The following is a 25,504-nucleotide window of genomic DNA, read 5'->3' on the forward strand; positions in this document are numbered from 1 at the left end:
GAAGAGGGCACTCTGAACTACCTCGTTGGGGCTGGGCGGGCGCCTCCTCCTCCCGTGTGTGCCCCAGGGTGCCAAAGCAGGGGAGCGTGGAGCGGCGCTCTCCTCTACCTCAGCGCGGGGGCTCGCGGCGCCGGCTGCTCCCCGCGCTCCCACCGCGGCCGTGACTCCGTCTGTCTATTAAAGGAAACAAACTCCTGAACCAAACTGCTGCTGAGGGTTGTGTGCAGGGCATGGTGCCACCCACCGAGCTCCAGGGCCCAGTTTGGAGGTGCAGGACACCCCGGCAGCCCGAGTAACACCTATAGTGCCTGAGGTTTCACAGCCCATCTCATGCTTGCCTCCAGCTCAGCTTCTGGGAGCTCTGAGTTGCAAATAGGTGCCCTCTGCCCACCAGAGCTCACAGACATGGGCTGGATCAGACAGGGCACCAACTCCAGCTGTGCCAGCCAGGCTGTGGGGCTTGCCCCTATGAGCCTCCAGTGGCAGCTCACCCATGGGTGGGGGTCCCATTAGGCTGCTCTGTGGCAGGAAAGGAAACATGACACTGGAGCTGCTGAGGCCTTGTCCATGGGGCTGTCAGGTTGGACCTGGTGAGATGCCAGCAGTGATGCACCAGCCTGGCACCTGAGCAGTGCCCACAGAGGACACAGGTGACCGTGGTGGGTCTGGGAGGCACACATACATGTGGGTGGTGGCTTGTGCTCCCTGGTACAAACTCAGTGGCATGTACACTCAGACTGTCACACTCAGGCTCACACATGGGCTTCCACACGTGTGCAGCCACCTGTACATTTGAAGAGGCACAGGGGACTCCCGTGGGGACAGAAACTCCTGTTTGAGTCCCCCATCACTGAGGCCAGACTTGGACCCCTGGGGACACACAGCTTCCCGGGGACAGCCGCAGTTCCCCAGGTACAGCCCCAACTCAGCCCCTCGAGGACAGCCCCCAGTCCTCCAAGAACAGCCCCAGCCCCTCGGGAACAGCCGCAACCCAGAGTCCCGCCGACATTCCCAGGGCAAGGGGACACCCCCAGCCCGGACCCCGAGCCCACCCGGGGAGAGCTGTCGCTGTCCAGGGTGCTGCAGCAACGCTGCCCGCCCCGGACCCAGCCTCGGGACACGGGGGTGACACGGAGCTGGCGGTGTCACGCTGGGAGGGCATGGGGGTGACACAGAATCCCTGCAGAGGAGCGGTGATCTGGCCGGTCCACCCCTGTGTTCTGGGCCACCGGGGATGGAGGAAGGTTCATGAACAAGGGGGGCGTGTGTGTGTGCGTGCAGGGGGCGGGGGGGTTGTTTGTGAGCGTACCAAGCAGAGCTGGAGTGGGATTGATGCAGCCTTAATTGGGGTCTCGTGTCCCTTTGCACTGCTGTGAAGTGCTGGCCGCGGCTCATCGAGCAGCGCAGCCCCAGGGAGCCGGCAGGGCACATGCGGGCCCGCGTCCCCACTCATTACCGGGCTCAGAGGGTGATGTGTGCTTCCGTGCTCCCTGGGGAGCTCGGGGACACAGCTGCTGTCACCTGAGTAACCAGCCCTGATTGATGCCTGCTTCCCCCACGTCCTGCAGGGACTGTAATTGAGCAGGAGAGAGAAGGTGGAGGATGAGGGGACAATCCAGCCCGGGTGATGGAACATTGAATCCTGCTGCAGCACTGGGCCGGGGGCAAGTGGTTGAATCAGTGTGCCCCTGAATGTTCCAGGGATGGGGATGTGGCCAAAGGCCTGCTTTCATTCCCAAGGAGCAGGGAAGCAGGCTCCATGTGCTGGGCTGTGGGCAATCAGTTCTGCAGCTGCAGCTCCTTTCTGTAGCTATGATATTTTCTGAAAAATATCATGATATTTTCTGAAAATATCTGATATTTTCTGGAAAATCCTTTCCCTAGGATTTTTTTCTCCTGAGAAGCCTCAATAACAAAATGTAAACAATAATTATCTGCTGCTGTGGAATGCAACAGGTGCATCTGTGATGGGTCGCACGTGGTTGTTTCTAATTAATGGCCAATCACAGTCAGCTGGCTCAGACTCTCTGTCCAAGACATATGCTTTTATCATTCTGTTCTTTTTCTACTCTTAGCTAGCCTTCTGATGAAATCCTTTCTTCTATTCCTTTAGCATAGTTTTAATATAATATCATAAAATAATAAATCAAGCCTTCTGAAACATAGAGTCAGCATTCTCATCTCTTCCCTCATCCTGAGACCCCTGTGAACACTGTCACACCCTTCCAAGGCTTGCAAACTGGATGGAACTCTGAAGGGTGGATGGGGACAGTCCCAAAGCCCCCATCCCACCAAGTGCTTGAGGCCCAGGACTGCCTGAGTTCCTCAGCTCAGGGTGCTGGGTGGTCTGGGACCCTCTAGTACAGGCATTTGTGTGTTTGGGGCATCACCCATCGTGCTGGGCCTAGGCCACGGCATGGCTGGTTCCCTCTGAGCACAGGCCATGGCTGTGTGCCCAGCCCCTGCCCCCCTGCAGCCCCCGGCCCCTGCTGCAGCCCCCGGGCGCTCCTGCTAATGAAGCCGTTTCTGTTTGTCGCCTTTGTGGAACAAAGCTCAGCTCCTCGCCCTCTGAAGATCCCAGGTATCGATCCCTGGGAAGAAAAGGCAGCGCACACGAAGCCTCAGCCTTCTCCTGCTGCCTGAGTGCTCTGCACAGCTCCTGCAGGGGATCTGGGGGGGTGTGAGGGCTGCTGGGGCACTGGGCCACCCCACAGCTCCCTCCTGCATCCTGTGCAATGCTCAGTAGGAATGTACCTGAAAGGACAACGATTTTTCAGGGCACAGTGGGTTTTGATTTCAGCAAAGGCTAGTGGGAGGGTTCCCCAAAGCCATGCAGCCCACATTATCAGTGATGTTCGCAAAATACCTGCTGCTAGCTGATGGTTTTTGTCTAAAGAGTGGCCTGGAACCTTGACGTGGTGTTCCCTGGTGCCTGGGCCATGAAAGTGCAATACCCGGGCCCATGTTCATCCTGGCACTGCTGAAGTCATTTGTACATAGTGGGGCTGAGCCCTGAGATACAGAGGATGACATCAGAACGTCCTTTGAAAATTCACAAAATCAGGTGAATTGATGCAGATGATGAAATGATGCAGAATCATCAGGGCTGGAAGGGACCCCTGGAGATCACCCCCCTGCCAAGGCAGGGTCACCTGGAGCAGGTGACACAGGAACATGCGCAGGTGGGGTTGGAATGTCTCCAGAGAGGGAAACTCTACAACCTCCCTAGGCAGCCATTCCAGTGCTCTGTCACTCTCAGGATAATGAGGTCGTTCCTTCTGTTTTAGCTTATGGCCATTGTTCCTCATCCTGTCACAGGGCACCACTGCAAAGAGCCTGGCACCATCCCCTCTGACACCAGCCTTTGATATATTTATATGCATTTATGAGATCCCCTCAGTCTTTTCTCCAGACTGAACAGGCCCAGCTCCCACAGTCTCTCCTTAGAAGAGAGATACTCCAGACCCCACATCATCCTTGTGGCCTCTGCTGGACCCTCTCCAGTAGCTCCTTGTTTTCTCTGTGCTGAGGAGCCCAGAAGGGGACAGAGCACTCCCAATGTGCCCTCACTAGGGCTGAGTAGAGGGACAGGATCACCTCCATTGACCTTCTGGCCGCAGTCTTCCCTAAGACACTTCTTGCTCTGCGGTTGGGAAACCCTCTGGACTTTTTCTGTGGCAGATGCTGCTACTATGAATTAGTTTCATCCCTGTCAGAAACCCATGTAATTGTGAGTGCCAGCTGAAGGCAGCGGCGTGGTTGGGGTTGGCTGCACTATTCATTAGATCTTCTTTTCTTCGCAAGTGTCACCTGTGGCAGTCGATAACAGAAAGGTGAACGCGGGCAGACAGAGGCCTGGGGGAAAGCCGGCGGCAACCTCCCGGATTTCAAAGGGCCCGCATCCACACGGATCGCTACATCAATTCCTTTTCATACATCCCAGCGCCTCTTTCCTGGAGGACCGCGCAGGAATGAAGCGGCCATCGACTGCCCTCCCAGGCGGCGGGAGGGCTGCACGCCTCGCTCTGCAGTGCAAATCGCCATCGACCGCGCCGCGTCCTCTGAGAGGGCCCCGCTCCGCCAGACGAGGCCTCCCCTCCCGTCTCCATGGCAACCGCCGTCCTTAGCAACGCGCCGCCATGGCAACAGCCGGGCGCGCCGGAAGTGAGGCGCGGCCGCTTCCGCCCGGCACGAAGATGGCGGCGGGCGCTGCGGAACTGCGGCGGCTGCAGTGGCGGCTGGAGGAGCTGGAGCAGCGCGTCGGCCTCGGCGGCGGGGGCTGCGCGCCGCGAAAGGTGCCGGGGGGGAGCTGCGGAGGGCGGCCGGGGGCCGTTTGGTGCAGGGCGGCGCGGGCTGGGGTGCCGCTGCCCGGCGGGGCCTGACAGCGCCGTCCCCTCCCTCTGTGCCTGTGCAGGTGGCGGACGAGCTGGTGAAGGTGCAGGTGGCGCTGAACAATATCGCCGGCAAGAGGGAGAGGATCAAAATCCTGTTTAAGAAAAGTGAGCGGCTCTTGCGGAACGGGAAGGATTGCAGAGGGCGGGAGGGGGGAGCTCCGAAGCGTTTCGCTGCTCTAAACAAAAGTACCTTCCCCACACCTGTTTGTTTTGGGCCTTTATTTCAGTTTGTTTGGCACAGAAATAAGTAACTGGGAGAGGTTTTTGTGGTCGCGATCCTGCAGCTCAGCAGTCGGGGGTGGGAAACGGGCGGCTGGAGGCTGTTATTTGCTCAATTTCCATCTGCCCGTGTCAGTGCCAGGATCTGCTCTGCCTGAAGTGCAGCCTCTGAAGGCTCTTGGAGCATGAGCTTCTTAAATGAATTCCTGCGCACTTGGAGTTCTTGGGCATGCTGAAGTAACTCTGCCCTCTCTGTGTGGTGGGAGCAATAAAGTTCACACTCAGTGGGCAGAACTGGGGAGCTGCCTCCAAACTGGGGGCTGCTTTATCCTGCAGAGCTGCCTGTGGGCCAGGCTTTGCTCTGTGTTGTCACAGGAGGGGCAGAGAGGGTCGTTGTGGTCCAACTGTGCAGTGGCTACTCGGTATAAAAGAATAAACCATGTATTTATGGATGATTTTAAGGACCATGATGGGGGGCTGTTGGCTGATTTTGTCCTGAGGGTGGGAGCAAGCAGATTTCACTCACCTTTGATAATTGTTATCCAGACAAAAAGCAAGATTTCCAGTTGTCCCTGAAGCAGTGTTTCCTGGCTTGAGCCATTTGTCAGTTCTTGGTCACAGAGCTCCAAAGTCACATAGAAATTAATTAATTTGGGAAGAAAAAAGGTGGCTATGTAAGCAGTCTGCGAAGTAATCTGATACATACAGGGAGGGGAAGCTGCTCTTATGAGTGCCGTAACATCTCCCCTACTTTTTGTCTCCAACCTGTTTATCCCTCCAGTTGAAGATGTAATAAAATACCTTGACCCCCAGTACATTGACAGGATGGCTGTTCCAGACACTATGAAGCTGCAGTTCATCTTGGCAGGTATGGCATGAAAAAATGAAGGGAAACAGGAGGCTTTTGTAGCACTGCAAAAAAGTGTCCTTTACCTAAGATGGGTCAGGATGGATTTCTTTTCTTCACTTGTAAAGATGTGGCACAGCACGCCCCATGGAGGTGTCAGAGAGAGGTTTGTACAGGGATGTCTGCCTCCCTCAGTGCTCCCTCATGCACAGCCATGTTGTACTTTTATCAGCTCTGATCTCTCCTGTATTGATCACCCACTGTAGCTCCAAATTAATCAAAGGCCAATAAGAAAAGCTGGAGCTAGAATGGTTTCCTCACCCCACTTCCAGTATTCTCCAGGCTGGGACAAAAACAGAAGACATTTGGGTGTGTTTTGACATCTCCTAACCTTGTTCTCTCCTGACCTGAGGAATTTGATCAATCTGCAGTGGTGCAATCTGTGAATGGAATTCCATGGAGTCATGGAATGTTAAGGGGCTGGAAGGGAACTTAAGGACCATCCAGTCCCATCCCACTCTATCATAGACAGGGACACCTCCCCAGCTATCCCAGGTTGCTCAGAGCCCCATCCAGCCTGGCCTTGAACACTGCCAGGGATGGAGCATCCACAACCTCCTGGGCAGCTTGTGCCAGTGTCTCGCCACCCTCACAGTAAAGAATTTCTTCCTAATATCCAGCCTAAATTTCCTCTGTTTCAGTTTGTACCCGTACTCCTTGTCCTCTTATTAGAACTTGGTGGAGATTCTCCAGCATGAAATTGGTGTGAATCAATACCCAGGGATGAGCAGTACAAAAGTGTAAATAAAATCATGAACAAGCTCTTTTCTGTAAAGACAGATAAGCTGGAAAAATTGCCATTATTTGTGAAAAGCCAGAGCAGTGTTTTGTGTTTACTGATGTTGCTCCTTGTCCCCCCCAACCAGAGGAACAGGCCATTCCTGCCCGTGCAGCCCTTCTGGAGCAGGTGAAGAACCTCCAGCCCATCTTGGACAGCACCAGTATCCAAGGTATGCGTGTTCTGCAAGCTGGAGCTGCAGATGCCACCTGCTGAGCTGTGGCCTGTCCTGCTTGCTTTCTTTTGTCTTCAACCTGGGACTGGAGAAGAGGACAGCTTAGTGGGGTGAGAGTAAACTGAGTACAAACTTGGTCTGCTCCTGCCTCAGGCTGCTCCAGCCTCCCTTGCAGGGACAAGGAGGTGATAGAGCTTGTGGAGCAGGCTAGAGAGAGCACTGTGGCAGAGAAAATGGAGCCTGGCAGGTCATTCCTTCCTGTGAGCTCTTTCACATCCAGCACATCTCTGTTCCTGGCAGGTGGTTTAGTCTGATGTGGTTCTTGAGTAGCCCTCACTGTGGGCATCCCTGAGGTCGTGCCACGTACAGAGTAATTAAGTAGTTTTTTTCTAATCCTGTGGGATACTTGCACTCAGTGAAGGGAGTTCTGCCATGCTGTGCTCATGGAGGAGGACTGGGCTGTACTTTGGGAGCTGTTCCCATGTGCTGTAAAACAACCCAAAGTCATTTCTCCTTTGTGCTTCCAGCGGTTCCTGACCACGCAGCCAAACTGCAGCGGCTCTCACAGGTCCACATACAGCAGCAGGTACCGTCAATATTCCTGTCAGTATTGACTAGAAGGGCCTAGGAACGTTTTGCCAGTGGCTGTACTGACACCCCTGCATTTGTAATTGCTTGAGTTGCTCGTTTATGGCAGTTTTTTTGCAATCTGAATATTCATAGCACAGTCTTAAAGAAGTTTAAGTACTCTAAGGGGGAAAAGGATTTCTGTGAATTGAGTCCAAGTTGGAAATTTGCCCACCATAACCCTGCTCAAAACAGCTTTCAGTGGCACGTAGTTAGTTACAGTGGGTTTATTCATCTTGAATTCCCCCTTTTACAGAGACACTGAGGTGAGGCATTGCTCTCCTCCAGTGTCCTACTCTCTGGAATGTTGACACTGTCACCCTGTCCCTTCACCCTTTCCCTCCCTCTATAAGCACTCTTGGAGCTGGCAGTGAGTAGCCTGGGCAGTTCCTAGTGGTCTCTTTCAGCATTTGCTGTGAGTTTCTGTTCTGGAGCAAGCAAAGCCTGGATACTGAGGAGAGACAGGCAGCAGTGCAAACCTGGGGTCTTTGCTGCTTCATGGGACCAGTGTTTGTCACCTTTCTCTTGATTGTGGAAACCTGTCCAGCTGCAGTGAGCATCCACAGCCAGGGCCTGAGCACTGATCTCAGTGCTGGCCTTGGATGAGTTTCCTGCTGTGCTGTCATGGACTGGGAAGGGAGAAATGTCCTTCACCTCATTTATTGCTCATGCACCATGGCCCCCCTCTTTGCAGGAGAAGCGTCACGATCTCACTGACAGTGTCAAGACACTCCTTGAGGATTACAACAAAATGGTATCCTTTGAACTTTGGGCTTGGAGCACCTGAACTGACCCCTTCCCCTCCCTGGCTGATCCTGTTGCATCTACAGCCTGGGGTTTAACAGCCTTTCTGATGTGGTGACACCTGTGTAGGATCCCAGTGCAGAGGCACATCCCAAAGCCACAGTGGGTAGGGAAGCTGTGTAGAAAGCCCTTGCATGGCAGTGGTATGTGGTGTTCACAAGTGCCTCCTGGACTCCCGTGGGTGTACGGTGCTGTGCAGTGGCTCAGCCACTGGGTGGATTGAATCCATGTAGGCTTTCAACAGCCTGGTGCCCTGGGCCCTCCCAGGGAATCAAGATTGTAATGGTGCTGTCAGGATGCTCTGACCTGGGTTTCTTCCTCACAGTTTCCACATTACTTTCCTTAAGTGTCCTGTTCAGACCCTGCTTCTCTCCAAGCAGTTTGTGCAGTGGAATGAAATCCTGACACGTCTGGAGGTGGCCAAGCAAGCAAAACCTGTGGCTGAGTGATGGCAGAGCTGGGAGCTTGGCTTGCCCAGGGCTCCTGTGGCACAGCTTGCATCCTGCTGGTCCCAGCTCCTTCCCGCTTGGCACAAGCATGCTGAAGTGACAAGGAAGGACCCTGGGGCACCCAGCTCTGTACAGAGCCTTGCCAGCCCTTAGTTGAAGCCACACTGCTCCTTAATCTGCCACTGTTTGCAAATCTTGCACTTCTCTGAAATGCATCTCGGTTTTAACGTATTTAAAAACCCGATTTCTGTGCTTCCTGTGGGCCATAGTAAAGTCCTGAAACGCTAACTGGGTTGTCTGTTTCTCTCTGGGTGTGAGGATTGCTCCTGGCACAGAATGGGGATTTTTCCCCAGGCAGTGATCTCTTGGCAGCCTCCAGGAGGTGGCCGGTGGTTCCTTTCAGGCTTGGGCCAAGGGCGGATAAATTCCTTCCAGTCCTACACTTGTGTAGACTCTGCCCCACACTCCTATTCATGTGAGTTGCCTGTGCCCAGGGCAATCTGGTCTTATGAATCTTTTCTGCCTTGCTGTTCTCCCATCTCTGTGCTGAGAGAAGGCAGCAGCTTTTGCCTTTATCCTGCCTCTGCTTTCCTGAGGCTGCTGCAAGCCAAGGCCGTACTGGCTCTTTCCCTCTCCAGAGAGAGGCACAAGCCATGTCTTGCTTGGTCTGGCTGTAACATGGAGTTTCCAAGGCCATGCTTTTGCAAGGGTCTCAAACCCTTCAGGTTGGTGAGACACTGCCCAGCTGAGTGTGACCTGGGAGTCCGGCAGGAACGGGGCAGAATCCCCCCAGGAATCCCAGAAGAGTTCACTGGTCCCTGAACTCTCCCTGATCAACAACCTCGCTGGTTGTCAAAGCACAGTGGGGCTGCAGGCCTGCGGAAAACCCCCGCTCCCTGCAGCTGCCTGGGGAGCTCAGGTAAGGCTGGGAGCTGACACTCGGCCTTCCGTGGGTACGCACAGGGACGCCGTGTCCGTGCCCGGTGCCGGGAGAGCGGGATGTGCCCGTGGGAGCGCACAGGGACGCCGTGTCCGTGCCCGGTGCCGGGAGAGCGGGATGTGCCCGTGGGTGCGCACAGGGACTCCGTGCCCGGTGCCGGGAGAGCGGGATGTGCCCGTGGGAGCGGGGATGCCCCGGGACCGCCCGGTGGGCGGGGCCGCATCGAGGCCCGCCCACTACGGCACACCCAGTCACGCGGCTGGTGGGCGTGGCCCATTTCCAGATCCGCCCATTCGCCTCGCGCTTGCGCGCGCCCGGCGCCCGCCGCCATCTTGTGTCGGAGGGCGCGCTGAGGCGGGCACAGGTGAGCGGGGGTTCCGCACGCCACACCGGGGCATCCTCACTCCCACCCCGGCATTCCCGCATCCCACCGCGGCGGCCCGGCTCCCCCCGGGCCCCCCGGCGCCAATGGCGGCGGTGGCCGTGTGGGGGTGAGGGCCTCGTGTGCTCCCAGGGTTTGGAGCGGGGGTCTCCGCGCTGCCGTGTCCCTGAGGAGGATGGGGTGCGGGGTGCAGGGTCTGGATGCAGCGGGAGTGCGGAGCCTGCCGGTGACAAAGTACGGCGACCTTCTGCACCTTGAGTTGTACCGTGGGGACGTGGCGTGCCCTGCACAGAGTCAAGCAGACTTAGGTCAGGATGGCACCTGCCTTGGCAGAGACGGCAGCTGTGAGACCTGGGCTTTCTGTCTTTTACTCGAGGAAAGCTTTTTTTATTCCTGCAATCCTTGGCTTGCCATCTCCCTTGTGACATTCAGTGTTTTACTCTCAGCTGGGCTGGCCTGGTCCCCATGAGCCTATATTTGTACACGAGGTGCTGCACATAAACTGCTCTTGAATTCATCCTGTGTATGTTCTGGTGCAGCTATGGCCAGCATCCCCGAGTTCTGTTCTTAGTCACCCCATCTCACTTGTTTGTTCTGTCTTCTCTTGAGATAAGGCAGTGTTTTCCATGTCACCTTACTTAGGCCCACAACAGTAAAGCTGTTTCTTTCACAGCCTGCCTGCCAAGGCTCAGGCTGCCCTGTGGTAACATTCGTACTGTAGGTATGTCCTTATGAGGACTGGGCTAATCTTGTGGTTATGCCTTTCCAGGACTCCCAACCCTGACTGTTCAGAGTGCCCTTCAGAGGCAAGGTTGTAGCTAACTGTGGTGAGAGTTTCTTTACAATGGGCTGGGTGTTCATGGGTCTGTTTTCCTTTTCAGCATTGCAGAATGGAGAACTATAAGAAGACCAAAATTGTGGAGAAACCTTGTCCTCTTCCTTTCACTGACCTGCCTGCTGATATTATTGAAATGAAGGTGAAGGATGGGAGCAAAATTAGGAATCTGATGGGCTATGCCATGAGCAAGATGGAGCAGGACTCGGTGAGGCAGATTCTTTTCACTGGCTCAGGCAAGGCCGTCAGCAAGACCATCACTTGCGTGGAAATCATGAAACGAAGGCTGAAGGAGCTGCACCAGATCACCAAAGTGCTCTTCAGACAGATCGAAGAAATCTGGGAGCCCATTGTGCCTGAGGCAGGCCTTGATGCCTTGACAGTGAAGAGAAACATTCCTGCCATTTGTGTCCTGCTGAGCAAAGATGCCCTGGACCCTCAGGAGCCGGGGTACCAGGCCCCGGGATCTTTCGATGCCTTCTGGACTGAGACGCTGAAAGCGGAATCGCAGGGCCAGATGAAAAGGAAGCAGGGTGGAGGCCGAGGAGCTGCCAGCACGGGGAAGCACCCTCGCTCCACCGGGGGAGTGCCGGGGGGGCCCTGAGGCAGCAGCTCCATGCATGGGTCGGGGGAGCTGCAGAAACCAGGCCGGGGCTGTGGCTGCACAGCTGCTGCTGAACACGGGGCTCACAGACGTGTGAGGGGAGGGCAGGAGGAGTGGACTGTTACAACTGGGTGTGATCTTGGCTGTCTGAAAATGGGTTTTGACAAGTTCCCTTGCCAGAGGCTGCCGGGCTGTACTCCTTAGGGGATGATGGAGGATGGGAATTGCCTCTTCTTGAGCAAGAACTGTTGGTGTGCTGTCAGTGAGCTCCAGCAAAGGGCTGCTAGCCCAGTGAGGTTTCTGGTGCCTGGGTGTGCAGCAGCCCGGGCAGTGGGACAGACATCTGTCTGTGTGCCAGGTGCAGGTTGCTCTGACCAGTACAAAGAGGAGACAGGACCTGATGTGGAATCCCTGGGGGAGCTGCCAATGTTGCCCGCGCTCATGAGTGTACAGACAGCAGGGCACAGGGCTGGGCCAGCCATTTCTGTGCCTGAAGAGTCCTTCTGCTGAGCCTGTCGGGGGGTTGAATGTAGGACTGCCAGGAGGCAGCTCTGTCTGGCATCATGTGCAGGTAACTCCTTGGCTCAGCAGAGCTGGTGGTTGTGGTTCTCTCTCCAAACAGGCAGCAGTCGACTCACGTTGTAACCAGCCTGAAATCTTGTGGCTCTGCAGCCGTCCTGGGGTGGTGGTAATGGGAAGCTCCAAAGGATCCTGTTCGTTCCCCTTTCTGCTCCTTGATAATGCACAAAGATGGCTTTAAAATAAAGATGTAAGTTCGTGTAACTTGGAAATTTGTCATGTCTTACTCATCCCACTGGAGGTCACCCTGTAAGCATTGGTGGTGGGGTTGCGGCTGCTGGCTGAAGCTCTGCTCTTCCAGCCCTCCTGCTGCACTGTTTGTTCCTTGCGTGACTGTAAATGAACTCTGATCCAAGTGGAGGTTAATATCCAAATAATAACCTCCTTTCACATCCAAAATAAAGCAAGGTTCTGTTTCTTTTCTGTGAAGTTTTTTGCTGATTTTTTTCCCTCCTTTAGTAAACTGGCTGGAACTGCAGCCTCAAAAAGACTCGTCCTGAATGGTGCTGAATGAGGCAAAGGATGGATCGCCTTCTCTTGTGCCAGTACTTTCCCTCCTGGAGCAGGTCTGGTCAGTGATTCTGGGCTGGAGAGAAGGGCTGTTTCTGTGACAGGCTGAGCTCTCACCTCGAGAGCTCACGTGTCCGGAGCACTCCCTGTCCTACGCGCTTCTCCCGTGTCGCTGCTTGTGCGGTGAGCTCCAGCTGGACCCAGCGCTCTGCACTGTCAGTTAAAGGGTAGCAGCACAATCATTGAAAGAAGAGATTTTACTGAACTGAGAGGTGCAGTGTGTTGCCTGTGCAACCAGACAAGACTCCAGCAGCCTGCCTGGTGCACAGACACCTGCCTCGCATCCAAACGAGCAGCCAGGACTGTGCCAGGCTTGCACGCCTCCTCCCCCCTCTGGAGGGCTCACTGCTTCCTGCCCCACTACCTGGAGGGAGTCAGGGAAATGCTTGGGCCTCTCTGCTGTGCTGGCAGATGTGAGTCCCAGGGATGGGGCAGAGTTAATCTGTTTAATCTTCACGCTGTTCCCAGCTGCTGCTCCCTTACATCTAAGGAGGAGACCTCTTTTCTTGACTAATTAGCAGATTAGCCATAAATGCCAAGGAAGATGCTCGAGTGTCTGATCAGATGGCTTCTGACATTTCAACTGGCAATGTGTATGTGTTTACTCAAAACACCCTCTTAGCAGAGAGCCGAGAGCCAGATCCTCAGGCAGCCTGTGTAACCCTCCCTCATGGCTGTGGCACGTTTAAAGCCACCTCATCAAAGCTGCAAAGTGATTGTTATTTTTGTTTCACTGGAAGTTATCTTCAGCTGGCTTGGTGGCTCTCCCTTCAGGACTGAGCTTTACCCAACCATCAAGCCCGTGGGTCTGGGTCACCAGAGAGATGTCCCAGCTCCCTTACAGCTCTGCCCTTCACCCATCCTTCATCTGGCTGCCTCTTCTCCCACAGAGCCACACCATGTGATGATGCCTGTCTGCCACAGACCCCGGTGTCACTGCTGTGCATCTGTGTCACCAGCCATATGTGGCGCTTGGATGTGGTTTTTCAGAGCATTTGCAGGTGCTGATCCCTGCGGGTCTCCAGGAAGCTCCCCGAGGGCCCCTCCAGCCCCTCCCCCTGTCTCCCAGACATCTTTGGGTGCCACACCTGTGCCCTTCAGGAGGAGTGCCCCTCCTTTGGGGTGAAGCTCCACACGAGGGCTTCTCTGGCTCCAGTGCCCATGTGGAAGCTGGCAGCTGTGCATGGGGTCAGGCTGCCCTGTACCTCAGCTTCCCCACCGACAGGACTGCGGTAAGCCAGCTGTGCCAGTGATCTTGCTCATATTCCCAGGTACTGATTTTCCCTAAATGTCCTGTTCCCTCCTCTCCCTGGACTATCGTGGGGTCCAAGTGCACCCCTGCCTGCCTGTAGCCCTTGTGACCCAGGTGGGGAACCCAGCCCAGCCCTGGCGAGTCCATCCTCAGCAACCTTAAGCCCCGATGTGTGTGGGACCAGGTGCACGTGTGTGTGTGTGTGTGTGTGTGTGTTTGTATGTGTGTGTGTGTGTGTGTGTGTGCAGGGGCAGGGCAGCAGCAGCACGGAGACCCAGCCGGTGGCCCGGGCTCGGAAGGCAGAGCAGCGGGACAGAGGCAGGGGTGCACCAGCAGCGGCGGGAGGGCAGCACCGCGGCCAGTCCGGGCACCACCGGGGGCAGTGTCGGAGCTGCACCGGTGGCACTACCAGGGGCAGTTGTGCTCGCAGTACCGGGGCACTACTGGGGCAGTACTGTTGACAGTACTGCTGGCAGTACCAGGGGCAGTACCGGGGCAATACTGCTGGCAGTACCAGGGCAGTACCGGGGCAGTACCGCTGGCAGTACCGCTGGCAGTACCGGGGCAGTACAGCTGGCAGTACCGGGGCAGTACCAGGCGGTACAGCTGGCAGTACCAGGGCAGTACCGGGGCAGTACCGCTGGCAGTACGGGGGCAGTACCGGGGCAGTACAGCTGGCAGTACCGGGGCAGTACCAGGTGGTACCGCTGGCAGTACCGGGGCAGTACCGCTGGCAGTACAGCTGGCAGTACCGGGGCAGTACCGGGGCAGTACCAGGTGGTACCGCTGGCAGTACCGGGGCAGTACCGCTGGCAGTACAGCTGGCAGTACCGGGACAGTACCAGGTGGTACAGCTGGCAGTACCGGGGCAGTACCGCTGGCAGTACAGCTGGCAGTACCGGGGCAGTACCAGGTGGTACAGCTGGCAGTACCGGGCCGGGTCCCGGGCCGGGCCGGCAGAGCGCGCGCTACCCGGCGTTCTCCCCCCGCCGCTCACGTGGGAGCCGGGCGAGGGGGCGTGTCCCGAGGGAGGTGTTTGGCCAATCATAGGCGGCGGGCGGAGGGGCTGACCAATGGCGAAACGGGGGCGGGGCGGCGGCAGGGCCCGCCCCCCGGTGCCGGCGGGAGGGCGCGGGCGGCGCGCGGGGCTGCGGCACCCACGGGCGGCCGCGGCGGGACCGCGCCGCCTCCGAGCGCTCCCGGGGCTGCGCCGGGGCCGCTCCGCGCCCGCACCCCGCGCCGCCAGCCCGCTCCCAGCGGGACCCCGGCCCCGGCAGCGCCGCCCGCCCTCCCGCCGGCACCGGGGTCCGAGCCCGGGGGAGAAGCGGAGGCAGGTGGGTAACGCCGGGGCTCCGCGGCGGGAGGGCGGAGTTGGTGGGACCTGTTGCTGTCCGGTTCCGGGAGCTCCGTGCTTGTCCCGCTCCGCGGCAGGCGGGGGTCAGAGGCCCCGGGGGTCAGAGGCGAAGCCGGGGCTCTGCCCGACCCCGGGAAAGAGCTCATCGGGGCTGCCCTGTTCCTCTACCTGCTGCCCCCGGCCCCGTTCTGGATGCGGGACCTGGCAGCGGCGTCCCGCCGGCAGGAAAAGGAGTTGGAGGATGGAGAGGGGATCGGAGCGGGGCCAGGGCTGTCCGGAGTGACCCGGGAGTGCACGGGAAGCAGCGTTTGGGCCGGGATGAGGTGACGGGTCTCCCACTGGGGACACCTCCAGCTTGGTGGCCCGTGCGGGGGATGAGGGGCAGAGCCAGGCCTGGAATGGGGTGCTGGAAATGTCCGCCAAAGAGCATCTGACCTGGGAGCCGCTGCCCATCTCGAACTCCAGCGGAGCCCCCTGGGCCCTGGGGCAGCTGTCCCCTGGCACCCCCCAGCCCAGCCCGAGGGGATCGCAGAGCCTGTCCCTTCATGCCACGGTGACTGTGACTTTCTCTCTTCCAGGTGCTGGAGGGAGAACAGTGATCCCTGTGTCCTCACTGCCCTGCCAGAGGAGGGGAAGCCGAGAGAGAGCTTCCCGGTGGCATGGTGCAGCCCGGGACACAGCTGTGAGCGGCCGAGGTGACGGGGTGACACTGTCCTGCTGCCGGCCTGGCCCCATCCCCGTCCCACCGCCAGCACCACGGCCGTCCCCCTTGTCCCCTGCCAATGCCAGCAGGTGGAGGCTGCACGCTCCATCACTGCCCTGGCATCCCGAGCGTGAGACCGGGCTGTGGGCCCTGCCGATCCCCGCGGGACCGTGGCCATGGCGGCTGCTCTCTCCACCGGAGCCATCGTGGCAATTTCTTTTAACTGTGTCATTGCGCTGCTCATCCTCATCCTGTTCCTCATCCTCTGCAAAGCCTGCAGGACCCCCTCATGTCCCAAGAAGACCCCGGCTTCGGATGTGGATGAGTCAAGGAACGAAGAGAAGTACCTGCTGCAGCCCTGATCTGCCTGGGGTATCCGGCTGTGCCGAAGGAGCTGTGCCAGACTGGATGCCTGTGCTGGGACTTGAGTGCTGGATCAGGCACGATGAAAGCTGAGGGGACACCCAGCTACTGGCAGGGGCTGTGACAGGGGGCACAGTCCTTTGCCTTTGTGGTTTTGGTGTGTGAAGTTCCTGCGAGTGCCCACAGTGATGATGGGGATAGAGAGACAACTGATGGGGATATGCTACAGGGACAGTCATGCCTGTCCCAGCAGTCAGTGAGCACAGCAGGAGCTCTGTCTTCGAGTGCACCCCTCATTTGGGAAGAGCTTGTGGGCTCTTCTCTGGTGGTCATGGCCTGGGACAGTGGCAACATTGTCACAGACCTGAGCAAAGCGGGCTGGGGGCCTGGAGAGGGGAGGCAGCAGGGCTGGCACAAGTGCAGGCTGGCTGGGTGTGCCCAGGGAAACCTGAGCAGCCCCAGCCCTGCTGGCAGAGCAGGGTGTCACCAGCCCAGAAGCTTGGGGGTGGCCCTGGGTGCCATGTGCCCTCAGCCTCAGGGGGGCGTTTGGCAGATGTCTGCCCGAGCAGCGGATTTAATGAGGCACAAGAGGGCCTGCATGGTCTGCCTGATCATCCCCGGCCTGTCTGCCAGTCCCCTCCAGCATCAGCACCAACGCTGCTAGGCAAACCACCCTCCTCCTCCTCGCTGGGTGCGTGTCCCTGCCCTCCCCCTGCCTGCTCCCAGCCGAGGTCAGCTGTGGCACTCACCCTGCCTGTGAGCAGCAGACGTGCCCCTGCAGGCATCCCTGATCCCGCTGAGAGCAGCCTGGTGTGGCTTTTTCCTGGGGAGATGAGGGTGCCTGGACAAATAGCTCTGAAGGTTCTTTGACCCTGCCTGTTCCCTGGGGATCACAGTGGCTCTGTGGGGAGGGATGCTGTCATCTGGCTTGTCTGCAAGCCTGACAGCTGCATCCCCCGCCCTGCCAGTGGGTGCTGTGGGTTTTGGAGGGCTCTGCCTTGCCTTTCCTAGAGCCGAGCAATAGCCACAGACACCGCTGGCATGGCCACTGCAATAAGGGGACAGAAGGGTGGGGTGGGAGGGATGCCAGCCCGGGGTCCTGCAGAGGCTTGGCCAGGCCTGGCAGGGCCTGCGGCTCCTCCCCGTGTCAGGTGTAGCAAACACATCCCTTTGCAGCCTTGTTTTTACTAGACTAATAAACAGATTGTAGGACCCACCTTGTGTCTCTGAGCTCTACCCAGTACCTGGAAAATTTGGGGGGAGGTGGAATGTCCTGCCATCCTGGAGGGCTGAGGAATGGCTGTCCCAGGGCTGGGGACTGTGTCCAGAGGACTGTGGGTGGTTTGCTCAGGGATGGTGATAAGGAAGGGCTCATGTCCACATCTGTCTGTGGCTTTTAAATGCTGGGTGAAACCTGACTGGGTTTTCCTGCCTGGGGCACATGGGAGTCAGCAGAGAGCACTCCCCAACCTTTGTGCCAGAGGCACGCAGAGTTTCCAAGCTGTGGCCTCACTTTCCAAGGATGCTTGTGGGAGACAGGCCAGCTGAGCATATGGAGGACACCTGCCACCACACCTGTCTGGCGTCTTTGCTCCCCAGGCCTGGGAGCTGTGCACAGAGATCTGGTGGTGACAGCCACCGCTCATCAGCATGCTGTGAGGCCACTGCTGCTCCTGCTGCCACCGCAGCAGCTGATCCTCTGCTGCACACAGAGTGGTGGCGGGCTCTGCAAACCCTGCTGCCCAGCAGTTCCGTGGGCACCAGCTGGGCAGAGGCACCCCAGCCCCACGCTGAGGCCCCTGGGGAGAGGGGAGCTGTGAGCCTCCCACAGCTGGGGACTGGCAGCTGCTGCCATGTGCTGCTGTCTGGAGGCATGGAATGTCTCTCCCACAGTCCTGGGGCACCAGGCCCCGTTTCCAGGCACCCTCTGGCTTAGGTTGCCACCCCTCACCCCAAAATCCAGGAGCGCCATTCTATTTGACTTGCACAAATGCCTGGGGGAGGGCGTTCACAGCTCAGAGCTCAGTCTCTCTGGCCACCACTCACACAGTGGGACTGGCTGCCGTGAAGCTGCAGCCCTGAAGTTTTCCTAGGCCCCCTCCTGCCCTCCACAGGGCTCTCATCTGGTGCAAGCCCAGTCAAGGCTTGGGAAAGCCAAGGGCCTTGTGGCTCTGGAGGGCCAAGCATGGTGAGATTTGCCCGAGCCAGACATGACTGCATACCACAGCTCTCCCAGCACCTCGGTTTATTTGTCCAGGCCTAGAGGAAAAGTGTTCCCGCTGTGCAAAAAGTGGGCAGCAGGGGCCCGTGGCTTGCATGCCAAGCAGCCACCGATCAAAGCCGAGCTTGTTTGGTCAGAGGCTGCCCACAGAGTCATCATTCCCCCCTCTCACTCCTCTTCTTTTTTCCCTGGCTGTCTCACCAGGCTAAGCAGCTTCTCCAGTTTTGCTATTTCTTCCTCGGGACCTTTCTTCACCTCCTGGCCTTTCTTCTCCTGCAAAGAGACCAAGCAGGATAGAACTGTGAGCAGGGAGGAAAGCAGGGATGAGGAGGGATCCAACACAGGGAGGGCTGTGTCTGAGCTCTCACCCCTTACTGGAGGCTGATCCACGGGGGAATGCACCTGCTTATCCTCATATTTCAAGCCCAAGGTGCCGTGAGATGTGTGAAAGCTCCTATGAGCTGGGAAAGGACACTAATGAAGTGTTTGGATGGGAATGATAGTGGATCTATTGATCCACAGTGACTCAAAGCCTTTTCTGCCTCTCTCTTCCTAGACCTTCTTAGCCCCATGGGACTGGACCATCCTCTAAGCTATGCCCCCAAGAGGTGCCAGGTATGCAAGAGTGCTAGGGCAGTGAGAGCAGTGCAGATTTCCAGACCTCCCAAAACAGCTCCACCATGCCCATCCCGTGCAGGTGCTTCTGGGCAACGGCAGCCAGAAGAGCAGGGATAATCCCTTTTGCACCCAAATGGCTTTTCCCAGGAGAGCAGCTGGGTGTTGAGAGCCCCTAACCTGGTGGGGAGAAGTGAGTCAGAGCTCCCAGGTGTGCTGTTAACTCCTCACTGAGGCTCTCCTGTGACTGGACACAATTCTGTGCCAGCCCTGATGCACACCTCAGCACAGGCAAGGAGGACAAGCCCTTCCCACATTCCCCCAGCACCTGTCCCAAGCATCCCAGGGTCTCCCTGCCTGTGTGCTAAAGCAAACTACCAACATCTCGAGAAAAATCACATAGCGCAAGGGAAAGAGCCTGCCCAGTTCAAATCACATAGCACAAAGAAAAGAGCCTGTCCAGTTCAGCCCTCTCTTGTTTGGGTGCAGCAGGAGCTTTCCAGGCCTGGCAGAGGATGATGTCCCTGCTGAAGGCACAAATTCCACTAGTGCTTTGGGCAGAACATATTTCTGCTGTGCTGTGGGCTGCAGCATGGCTCTCAACAGAGTTCTGGCACTTTGGGAAAGTGATTAACCGGGCTTAGGCTCCCCAGGTTCACATCACATAAGACACATCTGCAGTAGAGGAATTTTCCAAGCTACACTGAGCTCACCAAGCCCTCTTGCAGCTGAGCATCTATGGCATGGGATTTCTCCAAAGCAGCATCCCCACAGTCACCACTTCCATCATGCAGTGTTGCCTTTCAGTCACAGCCTTCCCCTTTGCCAGCCTGCTGGATCTCGCCTTGCCTCTGGATTTGGTGGGACACCCCTGCTTTGGGGCTGGGGAGCTCCTCTGTGTGCAGCATGGCTCTGGGCACCCCAGGAAGCAGCTGCCTAGCACAGGTGAGCAGGAGGGTTGGCACAGCCTGGCAGGTGGGCTCAGGAGAGGTGGCAATGGGCCTCCAGCACCACAGCAGAGCAAAGGTAAGGGAACATCCCTGACCACGCCTGGAGGCAGCCTGCAGGAAGCTGCTGTACTGGCTCTTCTTGGCATCCCCAAAGAACATCCTCTGCTCTCCGTGCTCTCACAAGGCCAGAGGGGCAGCACTCAGCGTCGGAGGAAGGAGACTGCCAGCTTTCCTCTCTCCCCACTTAGAGCAGATCAATTCTCCAGCCCCGCTAATGGCCGCGGGCACAGCAATTACAAACACACACCCTCCCTTCAGCACTCAGCACCAGGAAAGTTGTTATCCCGCATGGATCTCACTGCGTGTCTCCAGCAAACGCGGGCACTGCCGAGTGATGACAACGGGGGAAGTCCCCGGGGAATCCCTCCCTGTGTCCTTCCTCCTCCCAGCCCAGCACAACCTCGGTGGAGCAGAGGTTTCCTAAGCTGCCAGAGGACACTGCCGAGATGAAAGCAGTCCTGGGGGGAGGATGGGGACAGGGATATTTGGAAAGCCCTCTGCCCCCAAGAAGACAGCCCCACTGCTGTTCTGAGCACTGGGATGAGCCCAGGTTCTTTTATTTACAGAGTCCATTTCTGCATGGTGGGACAGTGCTGGTTTGTGTTAATGCCAACAGGTGAGCAGCACCATTTGGGGCTCTGGTCTGGGCACTGCAAGGGATGTTTGTAATAATGGCCCACATCACAGCAGAGCATCTCTGAATGAGAGCCTTGGCATAAACACAGCTGCTGGAGGTATTTCAGGACCTAGCTATTTCTGCAGAAAAGTTGTTTTGCTGTCTTACAGCATTCAAACTCCTCTCTTTGGCACTCTGTGTCACATACAGCACCACGCAAAGGTCCTCAGGACAGCAAAAGAGGCACCTGCTTTCCTCAGATGGGAAGAGAAGATGATGAAGCCACCAATCCATCTCCATCCCAAGTCCTTTGACCCCTCTACTGGCAGGGTCAGGAACACACCCTGCCTGATGTCCTGCAGGCCCATGGGAACTGTGACTAAGCCTTGCTGAATTCACCAGTCACAGGCAAGGCTCAGCTCCTGGTCTGTCCCTAAACTGTCCCTAAAACTTTGACTTTCACACTGGCTCAGCTCCTTTGGTGCTTGTGAGCCCACTGTAACAAAGCCACACGCAGGCCTGTAATGAGCCGTAACTGAACCAGAGCCCTAATTTAACGCCACATAACCAAGCAAGCAAGATGACACAGGGAATGGAAATTACAATGTCCTTTTGGGGGCACTGGAATGGAAAGTTACCCTTTATTCTGTCATCTGTTTCTCCCAGAGCACTTGTGCTTGTGAGCTGGCTAGGCCGCTGATGGCACCAGCGCAGCATGGTGGGATCTGCTTGGATGCACGTGGCAGCTTCCTGCAAATCCAGGGACTCTGGCTGCATCAGACCTCTGAGGAGCAGTCCTTCTTGAGGCAGAGCTATTGTGATGTCCCAGGGCACACACGAGGTGGGGAAGTGTCACTTCCTCACGCAGAAAGGCTCTGCCTCCAGCAGCGGCCACAGCCAGGTGTGGAGAGGGCACTCGTGGGACTCTGCCACCATGTGTGCACCTGAGCCTGTCCTCCACCTACACCCCTGCTTACACCACATCCATAGGGCTCATCAGGAGCTGAGGGTGAGCCAGGGCAGATCAATCTTCCCTATGAAGCTACTGGATGCAGAGCTGAGGTTACGTGGGAGGTCTGTCCCTGAGCAGCTCATGGAATGGGTGTTGGAGCTGCTCAGAGCAGCATTTGCATTGACTTTACTGTTAACTGCTTCCAGCTGGAGAGCAAAGTGTTTCTGTTGAAATGGTGATGAGGGACATGGCAGGAAAGCTCAGGGCAGGGCCAGGAAAGGTGCTGTGTGGGGATGGACTCTGCCCTACTTACAGAACGTGACCTCAGGGAGGAGAGATGGGGAAGAAACCCCCTGTTTGTGTCCATGCTGCTGTATTTGTTGCCAAGTTTCTCACGGCCCTCATGCTCCCTATACCTCATGTCTGGGGTCTTCCCTGGCTTGTCAAGCAGGGAAACTGAGGCAAGGAGCTCAGGCTTACAGGCAGTGTGCAGGACCCTTGATGGTCCTCTCAGCCCCAGGGTGAGTACTGGCACTGGAAGTGAAGCAGGAGGTGACTGAGGTGAAGCCTCAAGGGGAAGGGTGGAGTGAGAACTAGGACAAAGATGAGGATGAGGCCTGGCTGCCTGAAGGTCTCTTGACCCTTGGGAGCCTCAGCACTACCCATCCCCACACTGGCACATGCTGAACGCTGCATTCAGGTTAAGGGACTCATTTAAACTGGAGTCTTGGCTAATGCCTTCATTCCCTAGTTGAACAGTATGCCACTGAGTTAATAAAGCTCCCATAAAAGCTGTGATGCTGGCACTTCTCTGCTTCCATGTCTTTTTCCCATTGGTGGAATAATCATGAAACATCTGCTCTGAAGTTTTGATTAAACAAGGCTGAACATGTTTATGTTTTAAAGTGGCAAGGAAGTCAACCACGCTGACATGAGCATAGTCAGGAAAGTCCCCACAACTTCCTTGGGAGCAGAGGTGACCCTTTACCCTGCTGAGCCTTGGCCAAGGGGCACAGGCCTGTCTCTGCCCTGCTGCTGTCATGACACTGACGTCATTCCTTACACCATGGGACTTCTGGATACAGTCATGCTGGAACAGGATCTAGACATTTTCTAAAGCAGCCCAGACATTTTCTAAAGCAGCCCAGACCTAGGAACTGGCCTCCTGTGCATGAGGGTTCAAGCTTTTACAGAGTTGTTTTGAAGGGGGTAAGAAGCCTCAAGAAGATACCTAAAACTGCTTATTCTTATTATCCACAGTGGGAAGGGGCACACAGACTGCCAGCTGTTCAGAGACGTATTTCTTTGAGACAAGATCTTTTCTTGCTCCTTCTGCTCAGGTTAAGGTGACAGTTCCAGGGTAAGGGCTCCTTCATTACCAAAACACACTGGTGACTGGCCTGGTGAACTCAACAAATGAAAGCAAAGATGAAGCTTCCCTGGAGCATTTCTGTCAGGAAGGCCAAGGAAAGCCAAACTCCTTCACGAACATAGAAAAATTTTCCTCATCATCTCCCTGGGCTGCTAACCAAACATTTAATAGGATCAACAGGAATATGATAAGAGCTGCAGCCCTGAAGCCTCCCAGATCTACCTCATCATGGTCCTACTGCAACCCAGTGCTGCAGATGAAGCTGGAGTTATGCTGAGCTGGGGATGATGTCTGTGCCAGGACCACTTCTGGGCTCTCCAGAAGTCCATTTACATGAACAGCAACATGCTTTTCCACCACAGAAAGCTTTGAGGTATTCTCACAGCCTGAGCTGACAGCATCGCTCCTGGCCCATGGAAGGATTAGCTGACAGACTGGAGATAAGGATTTAGGCTTATTCCACTTCTGTTTGGAAACAAATGACACAGTAAACATTTTTTGTAGGCAATGAAACCAGCAGAAAAGCCCAGGGGATGGCTGGGTCATTCAGGTGACAGCAGCCACACAGGATCACTGGCCTCAAGGATGCTCTTGTCTCCAGCTTCAGGTACAACCTGTGCAGCTCAGGGCAAGCACCTCCACCTTGCTCAAACTCACATCCTGACTCAGAGACTTTCCCTGGAATCTGCTTTGGCCCATGCCAAAGCACAGCAGAGCACACGGGTCTCAGGGCCCCAGCTGCCTGCCTTTGCTTGTTGGAAGTCAGCATTTAAATTGGGTCACAGTGCTGGGACCAGCCTGTGCTCAGCAGCACACATCTGCCAGGAAAGGCATGGGAACAAAGGTCAGGACATCCAGCAGGCAGGAAGTGCAAACGAAATTGGATCAGACCTGAAAGAGGATGGGATTGTCACTGGAAATAAACCAGAAGGAATTGGGCAGGGCATGTGGGCAGGGGTCACTTGTCCCCAGAAAGTGGGTAGCTGCCCACAGCACACCACAGAGCTGGCCTGCCCACAAACATCCATGGGAGAGGGGAGGGAATGCCTGATGGAATGGATGGTCTATGCAGCAGCAGCAGCAGCAGCAGGGAGCTAACAGCCTGGTCAGATCCATGGCCATCAGGGAGCACAGCCTGTGCATCCTCACTGCTCTGTGCCTGCCCTGCCGGGGGCTGGCTGGGACTCCACCTCCTTGCTCACCCCCCTGCAGTGTCCTCTGGCCAAGCAGAAGTTGTGCACACAGCAGGAGCTGTTCCCTGAAGAACGTTCCCTATTCTTGCTAACTCCAGAGCCTAGAGCAATGTCTCTTACAGACCACTAATTTAGGCACCTAAATTTAGCCATAAAAAGACCACATTTAGCATGAAAACTTCAGTGAACAAGGCCAAGCTGAGTGCAGATTTGTCTCATGGCAGTCCCCACAGCTCCTCTGAACTGGGCATTACAATGATTTGTTACCTCCTTCTGAATTTATCCCTGTACTAGCTGCAGAAACCCACCAAAACCATTTAAAACTCTCGGTCTTCTGTCTTTTCCATTATCTGACACAAGTTCAAAAGAGGGATGTTGTCATGACCCACAGCTCATTAATCACCAAATAAATAGCTTTAAAGAGAAGGATAAATTTTAAAGTCATCTTAAGACATTATGGGTCTGAAATGAGCCAATACCATAAACTCTACCCTGCACAGATGCTGTGACTAGGAAACATCAGCAACAGGGTCCCAGGAGGTCACACTGTGTTTTGTCAGCCTTGAGGACAATTTAGCTAAACTCTAACTGTGAGCTCGGGGTGTGTGAGATGAACAACAGCTTTCTTTTGGGTGTCATCAGCCTTAGTCACTGAGATGAGCCAACATCTATAGACTCTACTCAAACAGAGCAGCCTGGTGAGAAAAAAAACTCTTCACAAGGTACATGGAAAAGATTTTCAGTCGCATCACTTAAGTGACTTGTACTAAGCACTGAGAAAAACCATTGTGTGCTCATTGTGCAAGGCAATTATCCTGTCCTGGCACACTGAGACCTCCTGAAGGAGTCAGAGTGGAATAAAACCCCTAAAAGCTTTTTCCTCAAGCCCAGGGAGTCCTGGTGGTGCAAACCACCACTGGGATAAGGACAGAGGGAATGGGATGCCCTTTCCTTCACCTCACTGTGGGGACAGGCAGTGCATCATCCACTCAAACCCTGGATCCAGCCCTACTGGATTCAGATTTTCTGCAGTGCCATTTGGCTCATCAGGATGGGATAAATAATTTCAAGTAGCTTTTAACATTTTGGGAAGCCCCAATACTCAAAGCCTGTCTACATGCCAGGTGTTATGATGACATGGGATGCAAAGGCTGGTGGGGGCATTAGTGCCCAGTGTTTAGCTGTGGGATCTCTCAGACCCAAGCAGCAGGGAGGAAGGAAATGAGATTTTAACTGAGATTGTCCATAAAACCCACTAGACAGTCAATACCTAGTGTTCTAGCTTGACTTCAAATATTGCTGGAATTCCAGTGACACCCAGACACCAAACCTCAGTGTAACCTAGACAATCCAAAAGCTGAGCAGGCTTCCCTAACTCCTGCACCTGCCATGAGGGGCCACATCTGCAGCACCTCTTCACTTGGGTTGGCAAACCTGATGTGGAAGGCTTGGGCACACACAGAACCCACAGGCACGTACAGCAAACCCATCCAGAGGGATAATATCAAGGATATGCCTTGCAGAGTGCAGTGACCCCAGCATTCTTAAGCTGCAGCCCTTGATTCCTGCCAGGCAGCACAGTCAGCCACC

The 25,504-nt window shown here is 56.1% G+C and overlaps 4 protein-coding genes across 5 annotated transcripts in view; 3 read left to right on the forward strand and 1 right to left on the reverse strand.

Moving 5' to 3' along the window:
• Positions 1-4,169: 4,169 nt before the first annotated feature.
• On the forward strand, positions 4,170-8,641 carry DCTN3 (dynactin subunit 3). The gene is made up of 7 exons (XM_030968311.1): positions 4,170-4,295; positions 4,415-4,499; positions 5,395-5,481; positions 6,387-6,470; positions 7,001-7,059; positions 7,795-7,854; positions 8,264-8,641. Exons 1-7 carry the CDS (start codon positions 4,197-4,199, stop codon positions 8,351-8,353), a joined length of 564 nt encoding a protein of 187 aa, XP_030824171.1. The 5' UTR covers positions 4,170-4,196; the 3' UTR covers positions 8,354-8,641.
• Positions 8,642-9,289: 648 nt separating this feature from the next.
• RPP25L (ribonuclease P/MRP subunit p25 like) lies at positions 9,290-12,092 on the forward strand. The gene is made up of 2 exons (XM_030968772.1): positions 9,290-9,657; positions 10,557-12,092. The coding sequence occupies exons 1-2, from the start codon at positions 9,463-9,465 to the stop codon at positions 11,112-11,114; spliced, it is 753 nt and encodes a 250-aa protein (XP_030824632.1). The 5' UTR covers positions 9,290-9,462; the 3' UTR covers positions 11,115-12,092.
• Positions 12,093-14,753: 2,661 nt separating this feature from the next.
• On the forward strand, positions 14,754-17,151 carry ENHO (energy homeostasis associated). The gene is made up of 2 exons (XM_030968841.1): positions 14,754-14,849; positions 15,448-17,151. Exon 2 carries the CDS (start codon positions 15,749-15,751, stop codon positions 15,932-15,934), a length of 186 nt encoding a protein of 61 aa, XP_030824701.1. The 5' UTR covers positions 14,754-14,849; positions 15,448-15,748; the 3' UTR covers positions 15,935-17,151.
• A 1,012-nt stretch (positions 17,152-18,163) lies between these two features.
• Positions 18,164-25,504, reverse strand: part of DNAI1 (dynein axonemal intermediate chain 1) — a 137,164-nt gene continuing 129,823 nt past the window's right edge. For both annotated transcript variants that reach the window (XM_030968793.1, XM_030968791.1), the window contains one exon: positions 18,164-18,429. In XM_030968793.1, coding sequence (XP_030824653.1) covers positions 18,325-18,429 — 105 coding nt within the window. In that variant the 3' untranslated portion in view covers positions 18,164-18,324. The remainder of the gene's footprint in view (positions 18,430-25,504) is intronic.

This window comes from Camarhynchus parvulus, chromosome Z, assembly GCF_901933205.1.
Source record: "Camarhynchus parvulus chromosome Z, STF_HiC, whole genome shotgun sequence".
In the NCBI taxonomy this organism is placed as follows: domain Eukaryota; kingdom Metazoa; phylum Chordata; class Aves; order Passeriformes; family Thraupidae; genus Camarhynchus; species Camarhynchus parvulus.

Coding starts and splice junctions, on each gene's coding strand:
- RPP25L (XM_030968772.1), top strand. CDS start 9,463: ATGTGCCCGTGGGAGCGGGGATGCCCCGGGACCGCCCGGTGGGCGGGG. Junction 9,658..10,556: donor GCGCGCTGAGGCGGGCACAG/GTGAGCGGGGGT, acceptor TTTCCTTTTCAG/CATTGCAGAATGGAGAACTA.
- ENHO (XM_030968841.1), top strand. CDS start 15,749: ATGGCGGCTGCTCTCTCCACCGGAGCCATCGTGGCAATTTCTTTTAAC.
- DCTN3 (XM_030968311.1), top strand. CDS start 4,197: ATGGCGGCGGGCGCTGCGGAACTGCGGCGGCTGCAGTGGCGGCTGGAG. Junction 5,482..6,386: donor GCTGCAGTTCATCTTGGCAG/GTATGGCATGAA, acceptor CCCCCCAACCAG/AGGAACAGGCCATTCCTGCC. Junction 7,855..8,263: donor TTGAGGATTACAACAAAATG/GTATCCTTTGAA, acceptor TGTCCTGTTCAG/ACCCTGCTTCTCTCCAAGCA.